The sequence below is a fragment of the Mytilus edulis genome, chromosome 8 (assembly GCF_963676685.1).
Source record: "Mytilus edulis chromosome 8, xbMytEdul2.2, whole genome shotgun sequence".
NCBI classification, from domain to species: domain Eukaryota; kingdom Metazoa; phylum Mollusca; class Bivalvia; order Mytilida; family Mytilidae; genus Mytilus; species Mytilus edulis.
In genome coordinates, this window is record NC_092351.1 from 18,485,429 (window position 1) to 18,505,083 (window position 19,655).

Here is a 19,655-nt window from a genome sequence, read left to right on the forward strand (position 1 = left end):
GGATTTATCATTGGACCAGGTTTGTAGGATTTATCATTGGACCAGGTTTGTAAGACTTTTCAGGCTGTAGGATTTATCATTGGACCAGGTTTGTAGGATTTATCATTGGACCAGGTTTGTAGGATTTATCATTGGACCAGGTTTGTAGGATTTATCATTGGACCAGGTTTGTAGGATTTATCATTGGACCAGGTTTGTAAGACTTTTCAGGCTGTAGGATTTATCATTGGACCAGGTTTGTAGGATTTATCATTGGACCAGGTTTGTAGGATTTATCATTGGACCAGGTTTGTAGGATTTATCATTGGACCAGGTTTGTAGGATTTATCATTGGACCAGGTTTGTAGGATTTATCATTGGACCAGGTTTGTAAGACTTTTCAGGCTGTAGGATTTATCATTGGACCAGGTTTGTAGGATTTATCATTGGACCAGGTTTGTAGGATTTATCATTGGACCAGGTTTGTAGGATTTATCATTGGACCAGGTTTGTAGGATTTATCATTGGACCAGGTTTGTAGGATTTATCATTGGACCAGGTTTGTAAGACTTTTCAGGCAGTAGGATTTATCATTGGACCAGGTTTGTAAGACTTTTGTCACCAAGGTCCACTCGAGAGCACTGTTAGATAAGGGGGAGCTAACTCGTATGTGCTGGAACCAAGGGACAGGGGGTCAGTCTATCGCTAGACTTAATGTTCTGATAGGCATAGCTAAAACGCAAGGAAGGTTTTCATAATTTAATTAACGATAACGATTTAAATGAATGATAACAAATCAATCAATAAACAATGCCAAATAATAATAATCTAATTAAAGTACAAAGTATCAATTCAAAATAACAAATCCAAAGTAAAACTATTTCTCTTCAAAATGTAAAATATAAAATAAATGCCAAAATTACTAAATCATAAAATATACTTAATCTCAATTTCAGAATGTAAAAGTCTCAAAATAAAAGTTTCTCAAAAGTATAATTTTCTAAAGTTAAATTATGAGTCAGAGATAAATTTTGTCTCACACTACACAGTCAACTGGTAGACTGGTAGACAGTCTTATAGGTCCAGTATAATGACATGAGTAGTGTGAGGTTACGCTTCCGAAACACTGACTGCTATCTTAAAAATTCCCAAAAATAAAAGGTGAGTCAAAAATACATTTTTGTCTAAACACTACAAAGTCAACTAGTAGACTGATCGACAGTCTTACAGATCCAGTATAATAGACTTTAGTAGTGAAAGGTTAGGTTTCCGAAAGGTGACTGATTTTCCTAAATTTCACAACGCTATTTATATTAAAACCAAATATAAATCAATATGACTCGACATGTAAATATTACTCTCATTAACAAAAAATAGACATTGATTATGACTAAAATTAGCAAAGACCCATCAAAACAACATTTGATACAAAAATTTAACAATACTTTTAGATATTTGGATGATATATTGGCTCTAAATAATGACGACTTCAGTATGTATACTAAAGAAATTTATCCTGTAGAACTTACTTTAAATAAAGCTAATGATAACAATGACCACTGCCCTTTCCTCGATCTTGATATCTATATCATAAACGGGAAGCTTAATACAAAAATTTATGATAAAAGAGATGATTTTTCATTTCCTATTGGTAATTATCCATTTTTAGATGGTGACGTTCCCTTGTCACCATCTTATGGTGTTTATATATCTCAACTTGTACGATTCGCTCGTGTATGTAACAATGTATTAGATTTTAGCGAGAGAAATTTATGTATTACTGAAAAATTATTACACCAGGGTTTTCGATATCACAAACTGGTCAAAACATTTACTAAATTTTATCACCGGTATAAGGAAATAATTCGTAAATATAACTCAACATGCAGACATCTTATACGTTCAGGTATTTCACATCCAAAATTTTATGGAAATATTCTTTATAAAGCACAAAAATGTCAGTATTCTCCTCAGAAACTAACAAAACCTTTAAATAGACTTATTAAAAGGGGATATAGTTACGATACTGTTGTCAGGTCATTAAAGATTGCATATTTTGGCTTTAACATTGATTCACTAATAGGGTCTTTGCATCGGAACTAAACACATTTACTTCTAAAAAAACAGTTGTTGGCATGACACGGGTTATGTTCTTCTCATATATTTTATGATAGTATGATACTAAACCCCTAACGGGAGGGATTGTACCTGATATTCATATGATGAAGACATAATCTTTCAATCAGTTTAATTGAGGTCTGGAGCTGGCATGTCAGTTAACTGCTAGTAGTCTGTTGTTATTTATGTATTATTGTCATTTTATTTATTTTCTTTTGTTACATCTCTTGACATCAGACTCGGACTTCTCTTGAACTGAATTTTAATGTGCGTATTGTTATTCTTTTACTTTTCTACATTGGCTAGAGGTATAGGGGGAGGGTTGAGATCTCATAAACATGTTTAACCCCGCCGCAATTTTGCGCCTGTCCCAAGTCAGGAGCCTCTGGCCTTTGTTAGTCTTGTATGATTTTAAATTTTAGTTTCTTGTGTATAATTCGGAGTTTAGTATGACGTCCATTATCACTGTACTATTATGCATATTTTAGGGGCCAGCTGAAGGACACCTACGGGTGCGGGAATTCTCGCTACATTGAAGACCCATTGGTTGCCTTCGGCTGTTGTTTGCTCTATGGTCGGATGGTTGTCGCTTTGACATATTCACCATTTTCTTTCTCAATTTTATTGATTAACAAAGCCTAATCCTATAATGTTTTGATAAAAACTTTGATAAAAACATAAACTTTCTAAGTGACATATGCTAATTACAATTAGTCTTTAATCAAACTGTGACATATCGAGTACTTGCCACAGCATAGGTAAAATTAATTAAACAAATTAATTAAAATATTACAAAATACAAACATAAAATTTTCTTTCTTAAAATAAAACATAATTTTTATCCAAAATAACACTAACACAAATTTAAGCCAAATAACACACCATGACACTTTTCAGGCAGTAGGATTTATCATTGGACCAGGTTTGTAGGATTTATCATTAGACCAGGTTTATAGGATTTATCATTGGACCAGGTTTGTAAGACATGTATTACCAATGTTATTTCAACTGTCAGATGGGGTGGAGCTCACGTTTTAATTTGCATAAAGACAGTCTATTTGAAGATGTTTGTGATAAGGATGATGGCCGTTATAATTCTAATTGATTTTTAATCACCTATCAGTGTCACCAAACGAATATGCACATGAACTGAGTGTATGATATGGAACAAATAACTGGACACTTCATTGATGAGTTAATGATGTAAATCCCGACACACCTGTCTATAGATGGACTTGTCCTAAATAAGCGAACCGGGTAAACCCTGCCCAGTCAAGTGAAATAAATCAAGTAATACAACTATCTTAGACTCTTGCCCTAATTATTCAATGTACCAGATTTATAAAAGGACAACCTTTTAGGCTATAGGCTTTATTATCTATTTGACAAGATTCATGAATGAGAACTTCTGAGGCTTTAGGTGTAATTATTTTTGTTTTTTTGTAATGATCCGCGTCTTTCAAGCTTCATGCTTTATTTTTGCACCAACATTTTATAAGTGTCTCAGGCTGCATAATTTATTATTAGACCAAGTCATTCAGACTGTATTTTAATCATACTTCTTTAAAACATGTAAATCATGGCATGCATCATTTTGGATGAGAAATCATTTTTTTGGCCTAATAAGCAATAATAGGAAAAGTGTCTTTTCATTTTCTTAAAAATATGTATCAAAATCAAAGAGTGAGTCAATTTAAAAAGCAATTAATTATAAGATTATGCACATATAATATTGCTTATTTGTATAGCAAGTTTGTACTGTTTACTGAAGACTTATACGTAATGGTTTACTAAAAATCTTTATACATAACGGTTTACTAAAAATCTTTATACATAATGGTTTACTAAAAACCTTTATACATAATGGTGTACTTCTATAAATATAATATTAGGGAACCCTAACAATGATTATAAACCAATAAATATTTGTTCTTGTGAAAATTGTAACATACCATTTTACAACATAGAATGAAATTCAAAACAGTGTAGCTGTGGCCATTGATTGACACATTAAAATCATCCATTGACTGGGACAATTTAGGTGAACGTTTGTATGTAACGACCAATGCTCACTATGTACTTTTTAAAGACACTTAAACTATGGGGTCACCAAAGGTTCTCAACACCTAAATAAAGTAATTCGAAAAATTAATCAGAAATAACACGATATTTTGATTTATATCAATTATATAAATCAAAACACAAAGGTTATTCCTGATTAATTTTTCGAATTATTTAATAATTAAAGGCGTTAAGAAACCTTTGGTGACCCCACAGTTTAAATGTCTATCCTAGGTACGTCGTGAACAGTGGTCGTTACAGACAAACGTTCACGTAAATTGTCCCAGTCAATGGATGATTTTAATGTGTCAATCAATGGCCACAGCTACACTGTTTTGAATTTCATTCTATCAACATAAAGAACTTAACATAGTAACACGTTCCCCATTTCCTTCCTCAATTTTATATAGGATTGAATTTATGGTCAATAATTTTAATTCATTTTCTTCGTTCAGTATAAACATTGTATAATACTATAAGGATTTTTCCTAAACTGATTATGGTAGAGTAGGCACTAAACTAATTAATTGTGGGTGGTTGCATTTTCCCTCAAAAGTTTTTAAAGTTATGAGAAAATGAGACTTTTAAATATCATGCATGGTTGGGGTAAAAGGTTCCTCCAATGGTCCCATGCTTTTATCTTCCATTCAAGATTTTTAAATTTGTTTTTAATGATTATTGAGTTGTGCCCCCTTGTACAAATATATCTGTGGTTTAAATGACATTTACTTTGACATAAAAATATACTATTATGATGATTCTCAAATACTACTTGAATAAAAAAAACCTCGGATATTCCAGTTGACATATTGTGAAAAATAAAAACTTCATTAATATTTCAGTGATCCAGATAGCTATGGTTCTCATTGGTTATCAAGGACCAGTCCATCTTGCATCTGTTTATCTTGAATTTTATACTAATTATATTTCAGTGATCCAGATAGCTATGGTTCCCATTGGTTATCGAGGACCAGTCCATCTTGCATCTGTTTATCTTGAATTTATAATAATTATATTTCAGTGATCCAGATAGCTATGGTTCCCATTGGTTATCGAGGACCAGTCCATCTTGCATCTGTTTATCTTGAATTTTATACTAATTATATTTCAGTGATCCAGATAGCTATGGTTCCCATTGGTTATCCAGGACCAGTCCATCTTGAATCTGTTCATCTTGAATTGTATACTAATTATATTTCAGTGATCCAGATAGCTATGGTTCCCATTGGTTATCCAGGACCAGTACATCTTGAATCTGTTCATCTTGATCTTTATACTTATTATATTTCAGTGATCCAGATAGCTATGGTTCTCATTGGTTATCCAGGACCAGTCCATCTTGTATCTGTTTATCTTGAATTTTATACTTATTATATTTCAGTGATCCAGATAGCTATGGTTCCCATTGGTTATCCAGGACCAGTCCATCTTGAATCTGTTCATCTTGATCTTTATACATCTCCAGCAATCCTCAGTTCTATTGTGGGTGTAATAAACATTATACTTCTATTTGCTGTGTTCAAAGAACATCGTGTAGATAATGATGATGATATTAACTTTAGTGTCCAAGAATCACAGAGCATTGGTAGGTTATAATTTACTCACAAAGTGACAGAGATAGGCCAGGAATGTCAAATACTATTTAAGGCACAAAAAACAGATTTGTAAGTTGGCATCAATACATATTAAAAAATATGATGATAAAAGGCTATATATCATAGAAATGATGAGAAATCATTTGAAAGCTAATTGCCTTGAAAACAATCCCTGGTGTGGTCTTTTGAGAGTGTCTATAATCATTTGACTAATGTTTTTTCATCCCGTATAGGGCAGTTTCATTGAAATCTCAGTCAAATAGAGGGAGATAATTCACTGAAAAAGTTTTGGGCTTTTTTTTTTCATTTTCTGTCCATATCAATGAAAATAATAAATTAATGAACACAAAAGACAGATACATTTTTTTTTTAATTACATATCACATGTATATATATATATGGTTTATAGAATAAACTGCTGTTATAAATATAATACAAACAAACTACATGCATATACAACTAACAAGTTTAATGAGTATATTTATGATTCATTAGCAAATTAAGTAATCCAGGAAGAATGAAATAAATAGTTTTTCACCTGATGTTTATGTCAAGACATGTTTAGTGTAAATCTAAAGAAACAACATTACCTACATTCTTATAAAGGAATATGTCCTTGTTTATTATTCAAATGTTATGTTTTATTGTGACACTATGCATACATTAAGTATCAACCACAGTATTATTTAAGAAGTCTTATGAAACAAACAAAAAGTGGGAGTTAGCAACTTTTTTGTACAAGCTTGAAAACTCTAACAAAATGGGAGATAACTTTCTACAAAAAAATATAAATTACAAGACTTAAAATTCATTATATTTTAATTCTTTCTTGGTTTTTCCTAAATGGTGAAAGTTTCCTTTTTGAAGTATTACTGTAAATTCAGAAATTATTGTGTGTATTTATTTTTGCGATTCATGAAGAATGCCAGATTATTTATTGGGATTTGAGGAAATTCTGCATACAGATGCATATATTAGATATCAAAATGCAAATTCTAATTATTGCAATACTAAATCCAAGTAGCACTATTCCCATTTCAAAAACCTTGCCATAATTTCTGAATTTACAGTTATTTCAATGGAATCTTACATACCTTTAAGTAACCCATGTTTTTCACAGTTTTTTTTATTTAGTTTATCATTCACAAACCAGACAACATTTCCATTGATCTGAGTTTCTTTGTTTCAGAGAAGAGCGTGATACCAGAGTATACTCCAGATTTTGCAGCAGTTGTATCATCAATACTTCTATTTTTTGCTATTCTTTTTATTTTTGCTGTTTTTGAAACGTAAGTAAAAACTTCAATAAAGTTCAATTCACCATTGTTTGAATTGGAATAATACTATTTGTGTTGTTTCCCTTGACAGCTATTCCATGTAAGTTCCATACCCGTAGCCAGGGGGGTTCGGGCGAACCCCCCCCTTGAAAACAAATAATAACTGTTAAAGTCAACGTTCTGTTCGAATTGTGACTGTTAAAGTCGAGTTTTTGGGGCCAACGAACCCCCTTTGGAAATTCCTGGCTACGGGCCTGAGTTCTGTGTGTCAGATACTAAGATTCAATCTGACTTATTCATGGTTTTATAAAGATCTTTATATGTTCTTGACAATCATACAATTCTGCATTGATCAAGAATATTTTACTGTTTTGAAAATTTTAAGCTAAATTTAGTTATTATGTTCATATTGCTCAAACATTTATAGAATTGTACAATAAGAAATGCCTTGCTTAGTTGTTTCTACAATAATTTTCTTTCTTAGCAGTTAATTACTCTTCATATATATATATATGCAAATTGTGTTTTTCACCTTAAAAGGTTTTATGCAAAGAATCATCATTTTCAGTTCTATGCATAGATAACAAAATATGCTGAAGTAGTAATTAGCATTTATACAGTATAATTTTGTGTATAATAGCAATGTTGTATTTTTGTTAAAGGTCAAATCTTACAACTACAAGTGTGATAAAGCTTTACCCAACCAAATGGGAGATAACTCTTTTCAATTATTTTTCCCTACAAGACTTTATTTCTTGTTTATCTTTATTGTTTTTTTGAAATGGGAAAATGTTTCCTGTCTTATTTACCCTCCACTTATTGTGATAATACTACCAGTGAATAGTCTTAAACACTTATAAACTTTTTTTGAACTTTGAAAAATAAATTTAACGTAACAAAACAGAATAGTTCTACAAATAATATTGTCCTTCAAAATGGAGGGATCATAATGAAACATCTATTTAATGTAATTACATCTTCCTTTTATGCACCTGCCTAATTGGAGGTAGCATTAAGGTTAACCTTTGTCCATCCATCCCTGCGTCCTAAAAATTGGATTCTGTTCTCTAAACTTTTTAAGTTTGCCTCCATTAACTGTATATATGAAATTAAATTATACACAAAACTTATAACCACAAAACTCAGATCAGGTATAAATTTGGCTTTATCACTTTAATCATTCTGGATGCATGCTCCTTTCTAGCTTGATCAAGCCATATGGCAAAATCTTTGGTACTTTGTTGATATGATTTGCACACCGTGACTTTGGCCTTTTTGGTTAAATTACTTCCCTTAGTTGTAGAATGATTTTGCGGATAATCCACTTATTTCTGTTTTTAATCTAAAACTAATTATATAAAATGTGTCTTTGAAAACTTCCTTAGTTAACATATTTGCATTTATATTAAAGGGGGCATTCATAATCTTATTGTAATGGCCATCATCATGATAAGGCAAAATGGCCACTATGCAAATTAGCAAAGTACCCCAAATTTTGCCATATATGCATTGGTTTATCATCTGTGTTTTACATTTATATTTTATTCCAATCAGTGAAAATGATTACAATTTAACAACGTTTTTAAGAATTATCTGAACATAATTGAAGATATCAAAAATTACATAATTTTACAGAATTGGTACACCATTGACCATGCACATGTATGCATGGACAAAGGAGAATGCTACCCTGTACAATGGCATCATCCTAGGTGTAGGGGGATTAATATCTATAGTGGTTTTTATTCTCATAAGAATATTGTCCAAAAGGTAGGTGATAGCTATTTTAGATTTAGACAATATATACTCACAGTCAATAAAACATTTCTATTGAAGATATTTAAAAAAATCCTATAGAAGTTTGATTGACAAGAACAGAAATTTCTTTACAGTTGAGAAAAAATATTAAAGCAATTGCAAAAATATTTGTGCACGTTTTCATTTTTTTCATACTGTTGCCATCCCCCCCCCCCTAAATTCAAGTAATAACATAATGGACAAGATGAAATTTTCACTACAATTTTGAATCAAGGAGAATTGTTTTTTTTTTATACAAGAGACATGATAAGTTCATGCTGTAATTTTTAACGGTTTTGTATTTTTAAAATTTTGATGAACATGTTAAATTACCACAAAAATAGTGCACTGATGACTGTACATGTGTATTATATATAGGAGATTATCTACTTTTGAATATATTTTATTTTTCAGGTTTAATGAAAGATATATCTTACTTGGTGGCTTTATAATGTGTTTACTAGGATTTGTTGTTTATCTCCCTTGGGGAGACAATTATCCTTCCTCACAAACTGCAAGTAAGATATAGTTTTATATACAGAACTAGCATCTAATGATATGTTGAAAAATAAATTATCAAACTTTTTGTAGGAATATTTTTCAGAAATTTATTTTGGCATAGAGTTTAAACTTTTATGAGAAAAGACTTCCTAAATGTCGAATAGTATTTCTGGTATTGATAAAAGACATTTTAATATGACATGCTTCTTTATAGCTTTGTAAACAACACTGTGATAAAATTCTCGATAAAATAATTACTTAGCGCAGAATCAGAGATATACATAATAATGGCTGTTACAATATACTTCCCACGTAAATCTACATGTATTGGAAACTATTTGCAGACCCTCTGCTGATTTTATTGTTTTATAAAGGGCAATTAAAAAAAGACAAAATAACTTTTTTCCTTATTCGTATTCATAATGAAGAAAAGTAATGCACAGCATACCCACCCTCGCTTCAGTTTTTTAATGACCGTATTTGTCCTATTAGAATCGAAATAATTCATGGAAGCCATATATTGTTGGAAATTTACACATGGCCTGGGCCATGTGTAAATTTCCAACAATATATGGCTTCCATATCATGAATTATTTCTTAATTCTAACATGACGTCCTTCATACACTTTGAGTACACACATGGTAAAATATGAATATATTGTTTGGGCTGTTTCTATTGTACTCCCACGTCATATGCTTTTTTTATGAATGAGCTACCTGACGTCATAGAACGATGACATCAGAATATAGGCATTTTACGGGAAAATACATGCTTGTGAAACTGAAAATCATCACAACAAGGAAACGTAAACAAACGATGCTAAAATTTGTTATATAAGCCATTTTTGTATACAAATATCACATCTTCTTTTTTATATAAGACAAATATATGTAAAATAATCATTTTAATGTGTCAAAGAGACAACAACCCGATCATAGAACATACAACAGCAGATGGTCACATCTTTCTAAATATGATATTGTATATAGTTTCAGCATGTCACTAATTCAGTTCACTCCATTCTTTTAAAAAATCATGATATATTCAAGCCCCCATGAATTATTTCTTAAATAGTATATACATGAGGCCCCTCATGGGGGGGTCCTAGTAATCACATAATCACCATTTCTTTGCCAATATAATCACATAATCATTAAATATTTGCTTATCTTTAGTAATCAAATAATCATAAACTAAAAATACAGTCCTAGGTAATCAAATAATCATGAAATATTTGGCTTAATAATCAAATAATCATTAAAAAAACGGCCAAGTAATCACATAATCAAAAACCCCATGAGGGCCCTCATACATGTATATGCTCCCATGAGTAGAAAGAGCTCAACTCAATTCTTGTCTTCACCCTCAAAGCACTTTATGAAATAGAATAATTGCTTTATATATGTAGGACTCTAAAGTGCGATGGTACTCTAAAGTGCGGTGGCCACGCTAAAGTGCGATGGTCTACGCTAAAGTACGATGGTGTCGCACGCTAAAGTGCGATGGTTGTTTGTTTGCTAAAGTACGACGGTATATCACGCTAAAGTGCGATGTACCAAAGGGTAAGGTTCGAGGGCTTTATAAAACAAAAACGTTAAAAAACACTCAATGCAACAATAGCCCTTTTGTATTATATCTAGTATTAGAAGGTTTACATTGTATACCATAGATTTGAAAGGCAGTATAATATAGGCAGTGGCTATTTGACCAGCACCGGCAAAATAGCAAATTTGCTATTTAGCCGGCTCTGATTAAATTATATCTAACTGGAATTAAAATTTAAGAATAATAAATTAATATCAAAATTTTCTATTTAAAAACTGTTGTTACTGTTGCTCATATAAACACTTAAATTTCTTATCTAAAATTTTTTTTAAAAAACTGTCTACACATTGAAAATTTGACAAAAATAAAAATATGGTGAATCTATTATGAATAGAAGTGAAGTAATAGGATAAATTAAAAAGTAAAGTACAAATATGATAATAGTCACTTTGTAGCTATACTACATTCTGGAAACTAGTATACTCTTTTCATTTACGGAACCAGCAATGTGATTGTGTTGTCGATGCAATCGCAGAATGGTCTTTTTGTACCATGAGAAGACTTGAGAAATACAATTACATGTATAATCAAGCGATTATCTGGCTTGGTCTTTTAAACAAAAACCGTGAAAAAATAAAAATTTCATCAGACACATTTTTTTTCAGTATAAGAAGGAAATGTTCCTTGATTTTTAGAATTATATTTGAGAATGAAAAGGTGAAAAAAAGACTAAAACAAAGAGAATTGTAAATGTATTTATAAATGTATTTTCTCATTTTGAAAAATAGCATGTAAGTTGCTTATTATCCAATCTAGCTCAACCCAATTCACATTAGAAGTTTGTTTATCTCTAATTATTTTTTTTCTTCAAATTATTATATGATTTTTTTTTGAGGTCATGTTAAGTTCCAGGAAATTGCGAGAATGCAGAATTTTTCACTATTAACACCAGAGCTTCCAGGGGCCTTAAAGGGCCCCAAGACCCCTCGTCATATCACTTAACCCCGGCTTTGAGTACACATCATTTTGGCCTAGCTACACCTCTGGCTGTTTAGAGCGTATATAAAGAGGAGAAAAAGAACCCTATCTACATATGTAACATATGCACACAAGATGTAGATTCAAAGGAAGCCAGTGTAATGTGTAGTTCCTGTTTTGAGTGGCAACATTTATCTTGTGCTAGACTAAACAACTTCCAAAGGCAAAGAATTGGTTTTGTAACAATTGCAAATGTTAAATCATGTGTCCATTTGAAATTCATAGCAAACAACTATTAATATTGTCTGTCATATCTGTTTTATGATGTAGTTTTGCATAACACTATTTTTATCACTGGCAGAATATTTAAACCATAGATTTTACACAGATTTAAATTTGAAAATCAACATTTTGTTATAAATATTTTAGAAAAAATATATTTATAAATGTATTTACAAATGTGTTTTCATGCTTTTAATTAATATTATAAAGTTATAAATTATTTATTTATGAAAATCTTTTATATTTTATTGTACTGTATTTTTAATGCTTGATATTGTGATAAAATAATTTTAAATTATTATTAAACTTTTTTTATTCTCTACTAATCACATCAATGGACAGTTTTATTAAGTGCCGGCTAAATAGCAAATTTGCTATTTAGCCGGTGCCGGTCAAATAGCAAATTTGCTATTTCGCCGGTGCCGGTCAAATAGCCACTGCCTATAATATAACAGTAGCCTTAAGTGAATAATTCTCAAAGACCGAACACGTAATAATTGCTGAAAAGGTAATTTAGGTGTCACAGAATACTATATATTTCTTGTAAATGATTTTCATTTCAAACTCGTGCGTATCAAATATTGTTATAATTGGTGTAGCTTGCCGTACAGAGTCTATCGCTTATGGGTACATATCCCCTTACAATCGTCCTTTTTAAGTTAAAAGATACAAAATTCGATTATTGTCAGAATATGTAACATTTATTTGTTTAATTTAAATTAAAAACGCGATGTTTTCCGAGCTTAATTTTCTTCTTTTTTGTAGCAACTACACATCCATGTTATATTTTCAGGCAATGTACAAACTAATGTTTTAGGCGATTAGTTATAACTTACGTATGAAAATATGTACCTTTATATTGTACACGTTACTTTTCAATAAAAGTGACATTTTAAAGGGAACCGCAAAATAAACTGCAACATAAACAATGATTCAAATGTATCCATTCGTTTCCAATAAAAGCAGGATACAGGATATCTATGCGAATACTACTTGTATCTATTAGGCCTATAGTAAAACGATCGGCTGCAGCAGGTTACAAGTTCTTCTTTCAGCTACGAAATAAAACACATTTTCTCTAGCCGACAAAGCACGGTTAGATTTAAATTATCTAAGTTATTCACATTTGGTTCAACAGTTTTTAATCAAATATTTGTAATTTGTCTACCGGCGTGTTCATTTTTGGTTTGTATAAACGACTGTTAACGTCATAATTAAACTACGTTTATAACGTCTACACTTTCGCGAACCATCGGACTTTAGCGTATGGAAGAATCGCACTTTAGCGTAGACCATCGCACTTTAGCGTGACCATCGTACTTTAGCGTCCCCATCGCACTTTAGAGTCCTACATATATACTTCCAGAGTAAATACTACAACATTATACAACATTGTAGCCTGGTTCACAAAAAGGTGGTCATATATTATGATGTCAAACTTGGCTACTGTAAAGTCAGTTGTCAATGCTGCATTCAACTGTTGCATTTTCTTTATATATTGAAAAACTGAAGTTATTCTAAGTAATATATATAAAACAGGCTATTATTTGAACTTGGAATTATTTGTAATTATGGAATTTGCATAATTTCTTGCGCTGGAATTTTTTGATAAATTTCAAGTTTATTTGGTAAAAAAATGTATTATTATGTTTTAAGCAGATCATAACACTTGCCATACAATGTATTTTGTATAGATAGTGTTGTGAGCGGCACAGTACATTCTATTGAAAATGTACTATCTTCTTTGTAATAGAAAGTGTTGTGCGAAGCACAGAACATTGAAGTACAGAATAAACATGGAATTTATTAAAAATTTTCAGCACAAGAAATTATGCAAATTCCATAATTAAAAATAATTCCAAGTTCAAATAATAGCCTGTTATATATGTAATTACAATAAAACTACCAATAGTAAGATTCAGTATGAACTAACTACAATAAATATTAATTAACTTTCTTCTGAATAAAAGAAGATGTTTGGCACTGTGAGTGACACCATGTAATGAGACTGCAACCAAACGACACCAAAAAAAACACAAAAGACATCTTCTAGAATTGCAACCTCAACTAACCAAAAATTATTATCTTTTTTCACCCCTCATCCATACATTTGTTTTTTAATTACCTTTCAAAAAAGATAAATACATATTTGTTTTAACATAGCTACATTTGTAAATTACCACAAAGAAATGTTGCTGAAATAAGGTATTTTCAACTAACAAATATTGTACAAATTTCAATAAAACATAAAAAAAATTAAAAAAAATTAGACATAGCAAAATATTCTTCCAATGTAATCAGATTATTGCAGTGCTATAAAATACCAATTGTATAAATGATAAATATTGTTTTATTTTGTAGCACTTGGTCCAGCAAAAAATCTTTCAGATTTAACAACAAGTATGAAAATCACTGAATTAACAACACCATCCTGGAAAGATCTCACTACACAGCAATATAGTTCTATAAAAACCCCATCAACAAATACTATAGAGAAAACTTCTAATTTAACAATGCCATTGACATCACAAAATAGAAATGTGACTTCTCATTTATTCACTAGTATGTCTACTATGACACCAACTTCAGTCTCTCACAATACTAAGGGGGTCTCAACAGGTCCAACCAGAATCAAAGTTAAAAGAAAACATGAAATAAGTGTAATAAGTGATACAAATCGTCAAAAAAGAAATTCAATTTTATACTTTGAGCAGGAAAACAAATTGGAAGATTTAGAAAATTCAGATTTCGTACTTTCGAAAATGACGACAGAAATGCCATTAAATTTAACAACAGCACAAAGTAATAATTCTGACAGTGGACACGAATCAACAGGATGTCCTGATACCTATAAGTGGTGTTCGTACACACCGATAGTTACTTTTCCACAGTTTATATTTGGTACACTAATGATCGTAATTGGTTATCCTACATGCAATGTAATGACTTACACACTGTATTCTAAAATACTTGGACCAAAACCTCAGGTAACATTTAAATTTCTACTACTTTTTTTTCAAGTTTAGCATTTAGGTATGAATTATCTACTGAGCTATTTAAAAAAATTTAATTTTTTATCAATCTTTATTATCAAAATCCATAAAAATTGGTGTCCCATGAATATTAATGAATCTAAGATATCCCTAAAGGAACAATTAAAGAAATAATTCAAATTATTCATGAATTTATGAATATATTTATTTAACAATTAATGCATTCTTGACAAAAGATAGAATTTTAAGCAGTGTTGACATTATGTTGTCTTTCTTTCATTTCAATTAACATCTTTACCCTATGCATTGCAAATACTTGTAAGGTTGTAAATCTTGAAAAACTGCACCATCTTTAAACATTAGCATAAAATGAAAATGAATATTAAATTATCCACCAATTAACTATGTAACAATGTAAATAAATTCAATTTGTATTTAAAAGCATGGTACATTAAAACTTAATTTATTCAATCTGCTAAAAAAAATTAAGGAAAGGAGATGCAATGACTAGGTCCTTCCATCAGGATTTGCAACAGTAGCAGTGTAAACCCATAAATCTTTGCTGATAATTGATACAGGCTACTTACTGAGTTAAGATATTTAGTCATTCAGTTGTATATACTGGGGATTCATTTATTTTCGTGGGAATCAATTTTCGTGGATAGAAGAAACTTGCATGTTTGTGGATATTTAATTTCGTATTGTTGGAAAAAATCTGCATTCATGTCTTTGAAAAATTTGTTATTCATTAAACATTTAAATTTGTGGTTCCCCTGTACCCACAAAATCCACAAAAATTGGTATCCAACGACTATTAATGAATCCAAAGTAGTACACAGTTGTGTTTAATACACATTACATTCTGTAAAAAAAAAAATTGTGAAATATAAAGTTGAAAAAAACCAATGTTGTTTAAAAAGTTAAAAAAAAAGAAAAGGTGATTTTTAAAAATTTTAAATAGCTAGTTCACTGTCAAAAGCATTTGATCGGAAATTATTTAGATATAGGCAGATGTGTTGTGGGTGCCAATGAGACAACTCTCTATCCAAATCACAATTTATAAAACTAAACCATTATAGGTCAAGGTACAGTCTTCAACACAGTGCTTGATCAATGGCTCACACCAAACAGCAAGCTATAAAGGGCCCCTAAAATTAAGTAGTGTAAAACCATTCAAATTAGAAAACCACCGGTCTAGAATTAATCTATATAACAAAATGAGAAACAAGAAACTCTCAGTAGCTACTGAAATTTTAGTTCAAACTGTTGAAAGGAGAACATCTTATTTTTAATATATTATTTTCTACATTTACAGGGTATGATGATGGGATGGCTGACTGCCTCAGGGAGTCTGGCTCGTACAGTAGGACCTATATTTGTTAGTCAAGTTTATAATGCATATGGACCTAGGGTGACTTTTGGTTCAATGATAATTATTGTATTTTTAGCCATTTTGATGTTATTAGCTGTATTTAAAAGACTCACCCCTTTTACTTTTACAGCAATGATCTCGAAAGGATCAAAAATGTAAAATCAAAATATCAATATATTTTGTGCAATACTGTATATGTGTGGCAATTATTTTCTACACTATTTTCTAAGTAGTTTAAACTAAATTTAACAACTTTGTTGTGTTTTTGCCCCAGAACACAATTATTTGGAAGCGCATTTCTTTTTGACAAAAAATGACATTTGTTATTCAATATTGGTGGTTTAAAAAGAAACAACACATTTTTGAGTTATCTCCCATAAGTGCAGAACAATTTTCCTGTTACCCTGCCCTTACAGAGACACTTGATAAAAAACAATTGGTTTATTTATACAATTATAAAAAAAAGTGTACTGGGCTTTATACAATATGAATATATGCCATATATTATGGATTTTTGTTATCTACAAGACCTCATAGTTGATTATTTAAATTTTAAATGTTGATAAACAGTTATAACATAACATTCAGTGTGGTAAATTATATAGCACATAGTTGAGATGGTGATAGAGCTAAGATTGTTACACTTAAAAAAGGTTGATGTCTACCTTAGCCTTACCTCAGTTTATTTTTATGGTAACCACCCTATCAGCTATTTGTTATTTATATAGTAATACATCAGTTATTATCATGTTTAATTCTTTTATTGCACAAAAAACTGTATTGCTATTAAAAGTTACTCCTAAGTGGTTTTGTCAAGTTAAGAAATAATTTTATTTTAAGTTAATGTTTGTTATTAAATTATAAAAAAATCCATGAATATTTAAAATTTTGCACTTTTAATTTCCATTAAAGATCTGTCATTGTGAAAATAGAAAACAAAATGCTGATGATATTTAATTTAATATAAAGAACAGCTGAATTGTTGTTTTAAAATTAAAAAAACTGAAATAAAATATGTACAATCTTTTAAGAAATAAGAATGCATTTGCATCACTATTTGTAGAAATCAATTTGAATGAGAAACATTCACCAGCTTAAAGAGTTCAATGAAGGATATTGGTCCACAAAAAGCTTCATAATTCTGCTATAATATTTGAAAGTATATAACTTAACAATGATGTTATTATATTTCTGATATCATGGTTAGTGAATCTCTTATAAAGTGAAACGTCAAACTGTTATTTTAAATACTTTAATCTAGTTGATACAGATTAAAAGTTGAGAATCATAAAATATTAATGGGCTATATCCTATATAGCATACTATAAGATGCTTTACATTAAATTACATTACTAGAAAAAAAATCTGTATCAAAATAAGAGTTGTACAATAAACACTGTTTAATTAAAAACATGTGTCTTGGAATGATTTATTTATGAAACTTTACTTTGCTTAATGAAAGAGAGAGAGAGAAAGTGAGAAAGAGAGAGATAGATAGATAGAGAGAGAGGACAGTCAAAAGAGATAAATGGTGCTTCTATTTTTTCGTTTACTGTGATAATCATGATTTTGTTTTAATGAAAATGACTTCTGCAGTTTATTGAGTTATGTTTTCATTGTTATATTAGATTCTATACTATTGATGTTATCATGAAATACATGCATATATTAATAATTATGATGTGTATTATTTTCTCCAAAAGTATATAAATTGTTCAACATTTCAATATAATAAATTTTGAACTGGATAACTTGTGGGAGGGCTTTGCTTAGTTTATGAATGAAGCATATTCAGGCCCACATATTCCAAACCTTGTTTCCACGCCACACACACACAAATATATTTATATGCCTCCTGTGTAAGGAACCTTGTCAGTGGTTGTATTTTGTTATATCTTAAAAGTTGCTTCGCACAAATGGTGATTTAAAGCTTGACATACCATAGAGACATTCAATGTTGACTTTTAAATGTCATGTAACTTTTTTGTGTTGTTACATTTATTTGACTTCAATGTGACTTACTGAATAAGGCTTATCACTAGGTTTGTACTAGCATGACCAACAAAACTGGTGCAATATGTGGAGCCGGACCTGCTTATCTATCTGGAACACCTGAGTTATCAGATTGACCCTAGTTTTAGGTGGAGTTCATAGTGTCCAGTCATCAGATTGACCCTAGTTTTAGTGGAGTTCATGTGTAAGACATAATAGTGTCCTATGAAAAAGTGTCCATGTGGACAGTTTTTCATAGAATTCAGGTATTTAATAATATCCATTGCCATGGAATAGTGTCCCTCAAATGGACAGATTTTTACTGCAAAAGATATGAAATAGTGTCCACCCACAGGACAAATTTTCATAATAGTTGCTATTAAATTGTGTCCTCCAAGGGATGTAATACAAAGGTCATTAAAAAGTTTTATTATACTTGGATTTTAATTAAAATATGAAGGATTGATGAGAAATGGATTAATATACATGTACAAATGTAAACAGACAAATAATGGATGGAAGTGAATATAGGGAAATTTAAGTTCTAAGAAATTTCCAGCAAATGGCAATGACAAATTGAAAGAATAACAATAAGAAGGAAGTGTACCATCAAATCTGAAGAACTTTACTATATTTATTTGGCAGAGAAGAAAGCAATAGAAAATAAATAATGTCCATTGCCATGAAATATTGTCTCCTAAGTGGGCAGCATTTAATTTTTACAGCAACTGTTATGACATATGGTCCATCTACAGAATACATTTTCATAGTAAATGTTATTAAATTGGATCCTCCAAGGAAAATAATACTGAACCGCAGCTGTTATTTTTTAGAGTTTGAATTATACATGTATATAATTATATTTAGAAATAAATATGAAGATAATGATGGTATGACTGCCAATGAGACAACTCTATGTCAAAGTAATAACGAATCAAAGTCCGCAATTAAAGTTAAAATGCGTCCAGTAATAAGAAGGGCAAGTGATAGCATTTAATACTTTAATCATATCAAAAAATCCCTTGGTGGACACAATGTCCTGTGAGAAAATGTCCACCTGTACAAATTATGGTAGTGAATATAATGTCCATGTTCATGGACACTTTTTCATACCTGAGGACATATTTTTATAGAAAATTGTGTCCAGGACATATATAAATAAGT

General features: G+C 30.5%; 1 protein-coding gene across 2 annotated transcripts in view; it reads left to right on the plus strand.

The window, feature by feature from the left end:
- The window catches only part of LOC139484994 (major facilitator superfamily domain-containing protein 8-like), a 31,590-nt gene extending 13,343 nt beyond the window's left edge, over window positions 1-18,247 (plus strand). For both annotated transcript variants that reach the window (XM_071269074.1, XM_071269076.1), the window contains 6 exons: window positions 5,540-5,743; window positions 6,943-7,042; window positions 8,666-8,800; window positions 9,242-9,345; window positions 14,496-15,121; window positions 16,443-18,247. In XM_071269074.1, the coding sequence (XP_071125175.1) occupies window positions 5,540-5,743; window positions 6,943-7,042; window positions 8,666-8,800; window positions 9,242-9,345; window positions 14,496-15,121; window positions 16,443-16,658 (1,385 nt within the window). In that variant the 3' untranslated portion in view covers window positions 16,659-18,247. The remainder of the gene's footprint in view (window positions 1-5,539; window positions 5,744-6,942; window positions 7,043-8,665; window positions 8,801-9,241; window positions 9,346-14,495; window positions 15,122-16,442) is intronic.
- The last annotated feature ends 1,408 nt before the right edge of the window (window positions 18,248-19,655 follow it).